The sequence below is a fragment of the Cetorhinus maximus genome, chromosome 26 (genome assembly GCF_964194155.1).
Source record: "Cetorhinus maximus chromosome 26, sCetMax3.hap1.1, whole genome shotgun sequence".
NCBI lineage: Eukaryota > Metazoa > Chordata > Chondrichthyes > Lamniformes > Cetorhinidae > Cetorhinus > Cetorhinus maximus.
The window spans coordinates 24,241,117-24,254,389 of NC_135904.1; the positions used below are offsets into that span (position 1 = coordinate 24,241,117).

Below are 13,273 nucleotides of genomic sequence, written 5' to 3' on the forward strand. Positions count from 1 at the left end.
CTGAGAGACCAAAGATCTGTCTATCCCAGCCTTAAATCTATTCAATGATGGAGCATCTACAACCCTTTAGGGTAGAGAATTCCAAAGATTCACAACCCTTTGAGTGAAGAAATTTCTCCTCATCTCAGTCCTAAGTGATCTGCCCCTTATCCTGAGACTGTGTCCCTGTATTTTATACTTATAAAAGCTCTTACAATCTGTTTCTATATTTCTGGCTAGTTTACTTTCATATTCTATTTTCTCCCTTTTTATCAACTTTTTGGCGGCCCTTCACTAGTTTCTAAAACACTCCCAATCCTCAGACTTGCTACTGCTTTTTGCAACATTGCAAACTTCTTCTTTTAATTTAATACTATCTTTAGCTTCCTCAGTGAGTCAAGGATGGGTCCTTTTTGCTGAGTTTTTGTTTTTCAATGTAATATATTTTTCTTGAAAGTTTGAATTATTTCTTTAAATGTTTCCCACTGTTCATTTACCTCCATACCTATTTGTCTATTTACCAAATTAACTTTAGTCAATTTTTCCCCTCATACCCATGCAATTGGCTTTGTTTACATTTAAGATTTTTGTTTGTGATTGGAATACATCACTTTCAAACTTAACATGGAATTGAATGGCATTATGAACACTATTTCCCAGTGGATCTTTTACTGTGGCACTGCTAATTAAGCCTGCTTCATTACACAATATTAGATTTATTCCTAGTTGGTTCCACTATGTACTCTTCCAAGAAACTGTCATGAAAACATTCTACAAACTCATCCTCTGGACCATTCTTGCCAATTTTGTTGCAAGGTTTTGGGTATAGTTCAGTAGGTCTTATTAAGTTATTTGTAGTCTTAGGTAATCCAATTGTAAGTATTTATCAAATACTAGAAACTATATATATAGGTACAGCAAAGGTCCAAGCCAGGAGTTATCTCCATGCTTGCTTCTACACAAAACTCTGTCCAACACTAAACTGACCCCTAGGTACAGGTCATGTGTTCTCTGACTCTTACTGGGTGGTACAGTACTGAGTCGCACTTTAACTCTTTATGTGCCAGGCCCTTTTACTACACCACCAAGTCTTTAACCAACATATTTACAAGTTATCCTAGTTTACCCCATGTATTACATCATTACTACTCCCCCATCTCCCCCAAAATCTCTGAGTTCATAGGTTCAGGTGGTCTGGAGGCCTTATAACCCTTCAATATTTTATTCTTACTATGGCAGAGGAGTGGTGGGCTCTGTCACTGCGGGTAAACTTTGTTGAATTGGAGGCTGTTTTGGCATCCGGATGTCTCCTCATTCTCTTTTTCTGTTCTTTGGCACTGAAATGCTCTTTGTCAATTCCCCAATTGTAGTGATGGGTGGCAGTTGGTTTATCCCCCTCATTACGGGACGAACAAACTCTGGGCTTGTCTCTATAGTGTTTTTTTCTCTTCTTCCTTTTTGCAGCTCGCTGTGACGCACGCTGACGGGGGAAGATGGTTCTTCCTGTTGTGAGGGTCTGACTTGGTAGTAAGTCACCTTTATGTTTGGCTGTGTGGTGTGCTGTTGTCTATAGATGTCTGCTACTCGGTTTCAGCATCATTTGTGCACTGTCATGCTGGCTGGGGATTACAGCGTCTGCTCTGTGGTCTCAGGATTTATTCCAACTGGCATCAGAGCCAGAGGTTGACTCTCTTCTCGTTGCAGGTACTTCTCTTGATTTTCATCTACTTGAGGTGTTGTGGTAAGCATCTGAATGATTGGCTGGGCCTGACCAATGAGGGGCTTCTGACACCTGTAACGAAAATGGACAAACCTGCTCTGAAAGAGAGAAGACAATTCAGGGCTAAAGTCCCAGTCAAGAAAGTACTTCTTGTTGGAGCTCTTGGGAACTTGCAGTTCTGTATAATTTGTGACGGTGGTTGCCTTGACATCTTCTGCCGTTTTATGGCATTTCAGATCTACACAGTCATCTTTGCTTGAGAAAAAGACTGGTTACAGATGACATACATCAGCCTGAAAATTTGTTTGCCCTCATACCTTAATGGTTCTAGAATCATGCCTATGACCAGAAGTCAGATACCTCCAGGTCCATAAAGTGGTGTGTCTGATGTTCGTAGACGGAGATCTCTCAGCCACAGTTCTTTGTCTGATGGGACTGTAACACTGGTTCCCATATTCAACTTAAATTTTGTTAGATGATGATTAACTGAGATGCCTGCAGTCCAGAACAAAAATCCAGGGTCTTTGACCTCACTCAAGGAGCATGGTAGTGTGTCTTCTTGGCATGCTGTCTCAACCTCATGAATCCTCATGGGATCTTCCGTGAGTTTTGATGCTTTGGCTTTGTATGGCTTCCCAAAGTGTCCTATTTGGTTATAATGAAAGCATTGGGCTGAAATTTCTGGACATTGATCGCGACTGAGGGGGAGCTTTGCTCCACAGCACTGACACGGTCACGCTACTGGTCGGTGAGGGTATTTCTTCCCTTGGCCTGGAGTGTCTGTTTCTCTACTAACTAGGTAGATTGTGTGGTTTACTTCATGCCAGTTTGCTTTCTCCCCTTAATATGGGTCTGTGCTACAGATTTCAGATTGCCTGACAATCTGGATGGCTTTCTGGAGGGTTAGGTCTTTCTTCACTTGAAGTATATCTGAGAGTGCATCGTCCGGCACTCCTACAACTATTCTATCCCTGATTAGCTCAGATGTCAGGCCACCTTAATCACAGCCTTCAGCCATTCTGCACAGGTCATTAATGAAGGAATCAATAGGTTCTGCTGGAGACGTTTATTAAATTTAGCCTTTTCAAGGATTTAGTTACTTCTGAAATTAAAATAAGCATTGAATGCTTTTAAAACTTATCAAATTTTGCAGATGGTTCGTTGATTCCTTGTCTAGCTATTATATTGTGGGCTTTCGGGCCTACCGTCTAAAATAGTGTGTCAACTTGTTTAGCTTCTTTTTATCCAGACTTGAAGCAATCATGTATATAAGGAATCTCTTTCTTCAAAGTCCCCAATTTTGTAATTGATCTGGACCTTAGATATGGAAGAGTGGATTTCTGAACCATGGTTAAAATTTTTAAATTGCAAGTTCAGCTTTAAGAGGTTTCTGAAAATTCAAGATTTTCCCGCCTTTTGTTTCTTCCCAAAGGATTTTCCTGCACTTGCTGGTTTTGGCGGGTTCCTGCAGTAATGGTATTCAGGTTCTCAGAGTTTGAATTTTTTCAACAATGGCTGCCTTGATGGACTGGTTAGTGTGTTCCCCTCTTTAGCACAATGTTCTCGGGTCTTGGAAACAAAAACCTTGGCTTTTGCTGGGTTTTAAAGCTGCCTACTCCGTCATGATTAATTTTTTTTCTTTGTTCAGAGCGAGCTCAGCATTTTCAGGTGCCGACTCGGGAATGGGTTTCTCGGACTGTAATTTAAACAGCAATTTCTGACCACTGCAGTATTTAACTTTTTTCAGGACTCGTGTTGCCTAGGAATTTTTAGCTCACCTATGCTAGGTCTGCTGACTTTGCACACTCTGGATATTGAAGCTAGACTTCCACAGGATTAAATGAAGTCTTCTGCTGCCTACAGCTTTCAAGCCTTTCTTTGGAGCATTTCTCTGGCAATTTCCTTCCTCGCTTTCACTTGAACTTTTCTTTAGGTTAGAATGCTTTGAGTTTTTTTTTTGTCGGTTTTCCAGGGTTTTAATTTTCTTCTGTCGCTGCAAGGTTTGAATTGGTTCATTTGCTGCCACCATATTGTGAGGTGTTGGGCATAATTCAGGTCTTAAGGTATTCATAGTTAATACTGCTGAACTACCTAAGACTATTAGAAACTAATATATATATATATATATAATCTAGACAAAGGTCCAAGCTAGGAGTTGTCTCTATGCTTGCTTCTGCACAGCTGTCCAACAGTACACTGCCCCCTAGGTGTGGGTCATGTGTTCTGTTACATCACTGGACTGTGTACAGAACTGCCCCACAGTAACTACAAATTTGATTGTCTGTCTATATTAAAGTTATATTGAAGATTAAAGTCCCCCATAATTACTACATGTCCTTCATTACATGGTCCAATAATTTCTTGTCTAATGCTCTGACGAACAGTATAACTACTGTGGGAGGGGCCTATAAACTACTCCCACCAGTGTTTTCTGACTCTTGCTACTGATTCTACTTAATGTTCTTCAAAGGCCAGGTCCTTTCTCACTGTATTAAACATACATATTACTTATTCCCCAAATATTTGGATCAGTTATATTTAAGTTTGAACAAAATCATAACTTTGGAAAGAGTTAAAGGTTATACTAAAATTATACTTAGAGTAATCACTGAATGATGAACATGGAAATACTAGTGTTACAAACCCTGGGTATAATTATCTCTGCCCTTTCCTAAAAATATGCTGACCCTGATTCATTGAGTGGGGGGGGGCGGTGGGGGGGTGTAGAGTTCCATTGGTACTGGCTATGCTTCATCTATATGCCAATTTACATGCAGATTATCTAGATTGTGACTATCAAACTATTCAACTATGAAAGGATTTGGCTCAGATATCCTATCTTGCCCACACAAGTACCTGAATTGGCAGCAAGCTTTTATCATTTAAATTGTTCTCCTCCCGTCTCATCTTGTGTCTCACCTAGAACACAAACTAATTGTACTGTAGCTCCACCTAATTTCAGATAACTCAATAAATTAATATTTATTGGCAGCGCTGGACATGGAAAAATTTTGCAGCTATGCACACTTACATATGGTAAGAAGGCAAGGCAGGTTCTCCTGCATCACCCTTCCTCCCTCAAACAAAAGCTAGTCCCAACTGAATAAAACTTTCTACAAGAGAAAAAAGTTGATGCTTTTTCCAAGAACTTTTTATTAACAAAAATTGAATTTCAGATTTAAATAGTACAAAATACACTGCTCTTTACATCAAAAATACAAAGAAAAAATTGAAAAAGGTCACAGTTTTAATGGCAACAAGTTGGATAATGCACATTTAGCTTATTGTAAAGTTAATTTTTCACATTCAAGTAACACATTTTTGTGCTTATGTTTTTCATTCCACTTAAAATGTTTCTCTTCCTTTATTAACTACCAGTTGACACAAGAAAGGCCACCTTAAGAGATATAAACATTTGCCAAAACTGACTGCCACAGTTAATGACATAAGAAAAGCTACAAGGGGCATTAACAATGCTATTAAATTACAAAATGTTGATAATACACAATTCAGTTCAAAAGCTTTTTCAAAGCTTCATTTTTCAAAACCCAAGTGCATTGTTCAGTTTAATTTTATTAGAATCAAGACATTTCATATTTATGTGAAGTTAGAAGAATTTTAATCCTAACTGCAAGAATATCTAGTAAAAAATTGGCTCCAGAATTTTTATGCAAGGCTGAGAAACTGGAAAGATATTTTGGTAAGTGGTCTTAAGGTGCAAAATACAATTCATACTTAAAAAGTCAAATGAAAAGTAACAAAATATTGACTCTTCCAACTACGTGTGAAGAATTCTCACTTCCCAGTTGGCCAATGTGGCTTGCAATTAAGCCTTTTCCCAATTTTCATTGGCTATCAGACCAAAGTTTTAAAAGTAGCAAGTCAAGAATGGGCACCAAGATTGTTCAGCAATTAGAAAATTTGCAAATGTTTTGTTTCAGAGGAGAATAAAAGAGTGCACTGCAAAGCCCTGAGATACACGCAATATTGCACCATTACATTTCTAAATCAGAAATCAAATTGGGAGTTTTAATAGAAATCAGCGTCACTAGAGAAAGAGAAGCATTAAAATAATTATTGCTAAAAGCATTCCCATGAAATGAAATAGCATATTTCATAGACACATTAATGCAAGCTTGTAGTGCCTTCCTTAAAAGGGAATGAACCACAAATGTAAAATTACTCATACACAAGTGAAAGTTTAACAACCAAAATCAGTCTTTTATTTCTCCTCTACTCTTAGGATAAGCACATTACTGTAGTCCAGGCCATACTGAATGAAAAGGTCAGCCATTGATCCACTCAGTAAGATTTCAATTTTTGGCTATGATTTTTAGTTGCAGAATTTATAATACATGCCACTAACTTAGGGAGCTAGTTTAGCTGCAAATTTAGCACTTTGTCTCACATTACCACCACAATGAACACCAATATATAAGCACCTTCATAAAAAAATAACAACAATATCACAGCCAGATATCAGACAGTCATTTGTAGTGATATATACCATCCTGAGTATCTCCTCTACTCCCTTAAATCATCCCCCCAACCCCAATGTATTAGGACAATATCTAGACAAGAAATATTTATTTGCACATAAACTGTCACTTACAACTTTGTTCCATTTAACTGGTCTGCATTTGTAAAGGCAACAAAATGGATAGTTATGCACAAAATTCCCTTTAAGATACATGAATTGAGTGCAAATTTATAACTGAAAAGGTGTAAGATTGTATTCTTTGGTAACTTTATAAATACAGATATGGTGATTATTTTTCCAAAACTATTAACATGCTCAATAATTAAAACAGCTTTGGCAGTAATTGAGAACTGGAAAACACCCTCTGTAAAAGGCAACATTGTACCAGTGTTTTTAAGAGGACAAAAAATGTAAACATTAATCTTCAGCTTTCCCAGCAAAGATAAACAGTACCCAATAACTCAGACTTCTTTTTGTCCCTTTAAATGACAAATATAGTGCTCATTTAGTGGTAGTAACTCCCCTCCTCACATATAGCTACTACTGTAGCAGAGAGTTATAATAAATTAAAGAATATTCCCTCTTCCATTCAGCATATTTGGTTGTTTAACGAGGGGAAAGTTTAGCTTCTCCTAGGGACTCATTTGGGAGCTAGGAGGTCTTTACTGCTCTGTAGTGTTACAGTTGACCAAAACTTTTCCTTTTTCCAATCTTCAGTTCAGGTTCAACATTCTCTCCTGCACACCTCTGCCATGGCTGGAACATTTCTCAGCTCCTTCTCTTCCCAAACAGCATTCTCTTGTGCCATTCAGTCTACACTTGATCAGACCACCACAAGTCATCATTCACTTAAAGTCTTCCTCTTCCAGTGCTGAAGATGCTCCATACTTCAATGCTCAACTTTAAACCAACCAAATCATGAATAAACTTTAAAGATATAGAACAACTCCCTCAAATTTCAAATGATACTTCACGTTGCAATTCTTCTGCGAAGGTAGGGTTAGGGTCAACCTGAAAAGGAAAATAAGTGTCATGAAATTATTTTGAAATTGTAGCAATTCTCTACAAAAAAATTCAGATACAATAGAGACCAAGTCTTACTACTGTAAATTTAAATATCTAATAGTTTGTTAGTGATGAAGAAACCTAGTTACCTCACAAACTCAAGGTTAATAAAAAGTAATGTATTCAAACCTCTGAATAAACTGGTGGTGGCTGAAATCTGAACTCCTGAATGTAAGCAAATATGGGACTTCCAAATTCATGTTCCAAATGATCAGCTTGTGGAAGGGGTGGAAATTGTCTAGCAAGGTCTTCCTCAGACACAACATCAGCATAGTTGGGTGGAGCTGTGGAGACAGAACAGTAAGGGCAAAGCTTTACAAACTGTATCACCGTCAAGTAGTCACCAGACTAGAAGCCAGGATCTCTATTTCACTAGCTCTCAAAAACACAATACTGAATAAGCATTAAAGTTAAAAGTTAATAAAAATACTTGGGGTTCCCTTAATTAGATTGTTGCACAACATTTGTAATAGATATTAACTGGATATTAAGAGGGGAAAACTCTTACCTTCAGGCTGTTCTGGTAAGGCAAGTTGAAGCCAACTCATGTCCATGCTGAATTGGCTGCACATACTAGATGATCTGCTTCCAAAGCTGTTGTATGGGATAGTGCCGATAACTATGGGAAGCTCGAGCAACAGCTTTTTAGAACCTGGAATGTGTACATAGACCTATACAAAAAGAAAAGTAGTTAGGACTAAAAACACTAAAGGAAAAATATATTGCTGGAAAATTTAGAGAGGGGGATTTACAAGAAATTTACACTTTATTTTACAACCTTATGTAAGTCGCTTAAAAGCTATTAATGGGAAAAGGTGTTCGAAAGCACAATAGGGCATGAAGGCTAAATGATAAAACCAGTACAATATTAAGATATTCTCAGAAATTATGGGCTTACGTTTTAGTACATTACTGATATACTTACAGCTAAAGAATATTCCACCCTGATGATGCAGCAGTCTAGGATAGAGGGGGTCACTGGTGGGATTTTGAGGGCTTTTCCATTCCATGACTCTGTACTGCCAGAAGGAACATGGTTTCCACGAACATTTGCAATCATCTGTCGAAATGTCTTGGTTTTCTCATTTGCAAGGTACGTCTGGGTTTGAAAGATTGCAGCTTTTGGCATAATAAGGCGTGAAGAACAATTTTCAAATTCCGCATAGATTGGGATTGCTTCACCTATTGCAAAATAAAGTGTAATTAAAAACACTGAAAAGCACACTTCAGAAAGAAATATAGGGGAAAAACATTTAACTCACCATTGCAGAACCCGCTTCTCTCAATATTGGCACTTAGGGATATTGGTCCAGAGGTAAAAAACCAACAACCGATTGTCTTCTCTTTACTTTTTGACACAGAAGACTGAAAGGGAAAATGATAAATACTGCATCAGAAGCTAAAATAGTAATTTTATAAGAACTAGGATATTCCCAAAGGTGTTATTTACAGTTAGGTTGAAATCTGAAGCGTTGTTGCTAAACTAACCTGTCCTCTTTCAAGTCATTGCTCAGGTACAGTGGAGATGTGATCTAAATAAAATTGACTGAGGTCTGTTTAAGCTAATTGCTGTCAAGAGACATGTTGAAGCTTTTCATCTTTCACTCATCAAGACAGTTCGCAAGAATACCAATATAGGGAGAAAACACTTTATACTGAATTATAGTGAAAAGAGTGTTGATTGGTCAAGGGGTTGCCATGGAGAATGCAACAGTGATGGGGTGACTGACAGCTAATGTCAAGTATTGTTTGAAATTTAAACCAGGCAGCTTGACCTGAGGAATGAGTCAGCAAATGGCTGTCGCTTATTTTGTTTAGCTAAAACAGGCACAATGTGTATACATGTTCTTTCTGTCTGCAAAGACTAGGGCCCCGCGTATTAATATACGTAGCTTCCAGTACACAAACGCGCCACACCATGAGCTCGACTGACAATCTTAAATTGTCAGCATAATTCCTAGCACACTGAGGATGATTTAGCAAATGTTGTCCAGTCGCAGAATCATATCTAATGTTGGACACCGTTTTGAGCTTTGCAAGCACGGTTTGTACCTTACCCATTGCAAACCGTGGCTGGGAGATGCTATTTCATACGATCCTCCAGTCTTTGGGATAAACGGTCTACATACCTAGCATCACACTGGCACACTCAATCAGCACTCTTCACATACAATATAAATTGTTGTATTCCCCTTATATTGGTATTCTTGCGAAGTGTCCTGATGAGTGCAAGATGAAAAGCTTTGACGTGTCTCTTTTCAGCAATACTCAAGTTCTGTGCTACCAAACGACTATTAAATGCAGCCAGTTGCTAGATGCTTCCAGACGTCCAGCTCAATCTATGAATTTCTGTCAACAGAAATGTTCAACTTCGAGCTGCAGGAACCAAGGCTCTTTAGACAGCACGTTCAAAACCCACCACTGCTACCATCTAGAAGGACAAGAGCTGCAGATGAATGGGAACACCACCACCTGGAAGTTCCCCTCCAAGCCCCACACCATCCTGACTTGGAAATATATCACCGGTCCTTCACTGCTATTGGGCCAAAATCCTGGAACTCCCTCCGTAACAGCACTGTGGGTGTACCTACACCACATGAACTGCAGTGGTTCAAGGTGGCAGCTCACCACCACCTTCTCAAGGACAATTAGGGATGGGCAATAAGTGCTGGCCTAGTTAGCAATACCCACATCCAAGAATGAATCAAAAAAAAAGTATGTAGTCTGATTTGCATATAATTTAACTGTTTATATATGATAGGTCTATACAAAATAAAGTCATCAGCACTATTTACATTCTATAGAAACATATTCAATAGTCGGCTAACAGTTTTCTACTAATAGCTTGTTTAAAATTCCGTAAATTACTTCCAATCTTATGGACCAGGTAGTGCTGCTTGCGTACTGTACAGCTGCTTTAGAGGCAATCTTACAGCACTGCCCTGGGACTTCGATACAGATCCCACATTTATATTACTGTGTCGATTCTGAAACTTCAAAAGCTGACTTTGATTCAGGCCAACATACAATGAACTCCAAGAAATTTGTATTCGTCATCAAACACCACCAGTTTCCTGGTCTGTGCAAAGCAGTCAGTCAGTCAGCAAGCAAGTGGAAAATACCACTACTGCTTGCGGCTCCCACCAGAACCACATTTTGGTAGACCCAGGTTCCTGAGAAGGCTAAATTTTATTGCACTGTTGATAGCAGCTTAGTAAAATAAAATTGTAACAAAGTTAATGTTTGCAAGCTGGATATACACTTTAAAAACTTAAACTGAATGTACAGCCATTGTCAGAACAGGATTAGTTATCAAAAATGCAGAAGGGTAAGTGGCGAATGGGTTATGTATCTGCACTATGTAAACTGCATGCACATAAAGGCCCCATTAACAGTTACATGATACAACAGTTGTTCAGTATCACCTTAGAAAAATTATATGAAAACACCACTCAGCTTACCAGGAAATTTGGTGCATTAACATCAATTTGACTTGTCACAGAGAATTCTCTCTTCACAATTTGGTTTGGGACACATGGCCGCTCCAATATTGCTGTCACCCAATATTTAACACTGCCATATTTTCCATTGAAGGATGTAACCAATGGCCTACGTTTCAAATGAATAAAATGCATTTAGAACCTTTGCTATGTGTTTTTTTTTCAAATATTACATGTTTGAATATGTACTCATCCACGACTTACCCTTGTGGGAGTTGAAAGCTGAATGGGAATTCATGTTTTCCTGGTGGCAATACGAAGCACTCTTGATCACCTGAAGGAAATAATGACAAATGTATAGAATAATTATAGACAAAAACTGCTGTAGAAGTACACACCAGGTCAGTATTAGTATTTTGAAAAATCAAGTTATGTTTCAGTTAGGCATTTCTTGATTGGAACAGAGGTCACATCATATAGAAACTAAGTTGCTTTATAGGTAACACTTGGACAAAGTGATCTCCTGGACTTGTTTTGATCACCTGAAAAGGTAAGGGAAGAATTTGAGAGCATTTTTGCCTTGCGGCAGTTTCATACTTAATCTGGTGTCTTTAGTGTACAAGTAGATGTTACTGATCCTGGGTTTTTTCCTTTTTTTTTTGCTTCCTCCTGGAAGGGAGGAAAGAAAAGGAATTTTTAATCATGATGCTCCAGCCATCATGAGGTATAGAGGAGGATTGATGTTCCCAGTCCTCTTATCTTGCCTGTAATTTCATGCTTGCAACTTTTCACCAGAACTAAAGGCAGGATGCATTTAGCTTGCCTTCTTCATCTGTAAAGCTGCTAGCTGATCACATTCCCAGCAGTGTTTTTTGATAATTATGTAAATGCAGTGCTACCTTTGAAAACCTGCAAGAAGCTTCTCTCTCATCTTTAAAGCTGTATCCGCAAATACATCAGCCATCTACTGCACATATAACATTTTAGGTCAATGCTTGGCTTACACAAGTATGAAATTAACTATCTGAACTATAGACAGTTTTCAGATTAATGATTATCCTGCCAAAAAAATGAAACTAAGTATGTAAAACATTGTTTTACAAGCTGCACTCACTGCCCCCTTGTACACAAAAAAAACAGTACAGTAGACAGAGCTGGGGATTGTACACCTTTTTATTTCCTATTACATGAAGTGACAAAGAGGTATCCCTCTTAATTTACCTGCAAAAGCACACATGTTGAAGATTTTGCTGATAAATAACTATTGACAGATGATTTGAGTGTCTCAGTAGTTGCCAACCATCTCTTAGACATATTAAAGCAGTTTGGAGGGGAACAGGGAGAAACCAGAAGAGGAGACTTGGCACATTCTTGCATTTCACACAGATACATTTTGCAAACCAGCCTGCGCAATGACCCAGAGTGATGTTTTTATTTTTTAAAAATCAGTTATCTCCCAAATTCTGCTACTGGCACCGGACTTTAGGAAGGATGTGAAGACATTAGAGAAGGGTGCAGAAGATTTTCCACAAGCACGGTTCCTGGGATGAGAAAACTTCAGTTCTAACATAGATTGGGAAAGTTGGGACTGTTGAGCAGGGTGAGAGGCGACTTAATAGAGACATCCAAAATCATAAGGAGCCTGGGACAAGAGTAGACAGGGGGGATAAAATGGGAAGGGTCAAAAAGCAGAGGGCACGGATTTAAGGTAATTGGCAGAAGGGGCAAAGGCGACATGAGCCAAAACTTATTCATCATGCAGCCAGTGGCTAAGATGTGGGATGCACTACCCCAGAGTGTGGTGCAGGAATCAAAGCATTCAAAAAGGGGGATCAGATCATGAGCTGAAGAGGAAAGATTTGCAGGAGTTTGGGGGGGGGGGGGGGGGAGTCAGGTGACTCGCTCCTGCAGAGAGCTAGCAGGGACAGGGCGGGCCGAACGGTCTCCTATTTTTGGGGGGGGGGTGGAGGGTTAAAATTGGGCTTCTCACCAGCCGGTGGCTCTTTACCTGTGGCCTCTTGCAGGGTTTGCCGGTGCTGCAGGTAAACCACCTCCTCCCGGTACCGGGGCGCCGGGGCGATGCCCGGGGCCGCCGCCGCCGCCGCCTTGTCAGCCCAGTTGACGCGGGCGCAGCCCTTCGCCTCCAGCCGCAGGGCCGCCACCGGCAGCCCGTCGCCCACCTCCAGCAGCACCTGCCCCGACACCCGGTCCCCGCTCGAGAAGCCGCCCAGCTCCTCGGTGTCGAAGTCGATGCCGAAAGTCCTCACCTTCAGCCCCATTGCCTGCGGCGCTTCAGCTGCAACGGTTTAACCCGCCCGGTTAAAAAATAAAAACCCCCCCTCTGTCTATCAGCAACGGCACGGATCTCCCCCAGCTTATTCCAATACAAATCATCGGTATCAACCTCCCCTTTTGTTTCACCCACTCCGCTCCGTTCACAGTGAATAAATCAGTGCCGCGGTCTAACTGTGAAGGAGTTTTCGCTCTGACTAGAGTTTCACTCTCATCCTCAACCATGCTGCACACCTCCCCTCCTGCCTCCGCGCATCCAAACCTGATGAGCAATTAACCGCCTCCCCCCCGCCCCCC

At 39.9% G+C, this 13,273-nt stretch overlaps 1 protein-coding gene across 1 annotated transcript; it reads right to left on the reverse strand.

Annotated features, from left to right (window-relative positions):
- Positions 1 to 4,832: 4,832 nt before the first annotated feature.
- On the reverse strand, positions 4,833 to 13,226 carry LOC144668392 (arrestin domain-containing protein 4-like). Its single transcript, XM_078530401.1, has 8 exons — positions 12,693 to 13,226; positions 10,949 to 11,018; positions 10,706 to 10,853; positions 8,507 to 8,609; positions 8,170 to 8,426; positions 7,753 to 7,915; positions 7,374 to 7,528; positions 4,833 to 7,190 (listed from the first exon to the last, which is right to left on the reverse strand). The coding sequence occupies exons 1-8, from the start codon at positions 12,961 to 12,963 to the stop codon at positions 7,131 to 7,133; spliced, it is 1,227 nt and encodes a 408-aa protein (XP_078386527.1). The 5' UTR covers positions 12,964 to 13,226; the 3' UTR covers positions 4,833 to 7,130.
- Positions 13,227 to 13,273: the final 47 nt, after the last annotated feature.

Bases quoted from the DNA above. Each gene is read 5' to 3' on its own strand.
- LOC144668392 (XM_078530401.1), bottom strand. From the start codon at position 12,963: ATGGGGCTGAAGGTGAGGACTTTCGGCATCGACTTCGACACCGAGGAG. The intron at 10,854-10,948 runs GTAAGTCGTGGA...TTTGAAACGTAG, and splicing joins AGCTTTCAACTCCCACAAGG to GCCATTGGTTACATCCTTCA. The intron at 8,427-8,506 runs GTGAGTTAAATG...ATTTTGCAATAG, and splicing joins GAGAAGCGGGTTCTGCAATG to GTGAAGCAATCCCAATCTAT.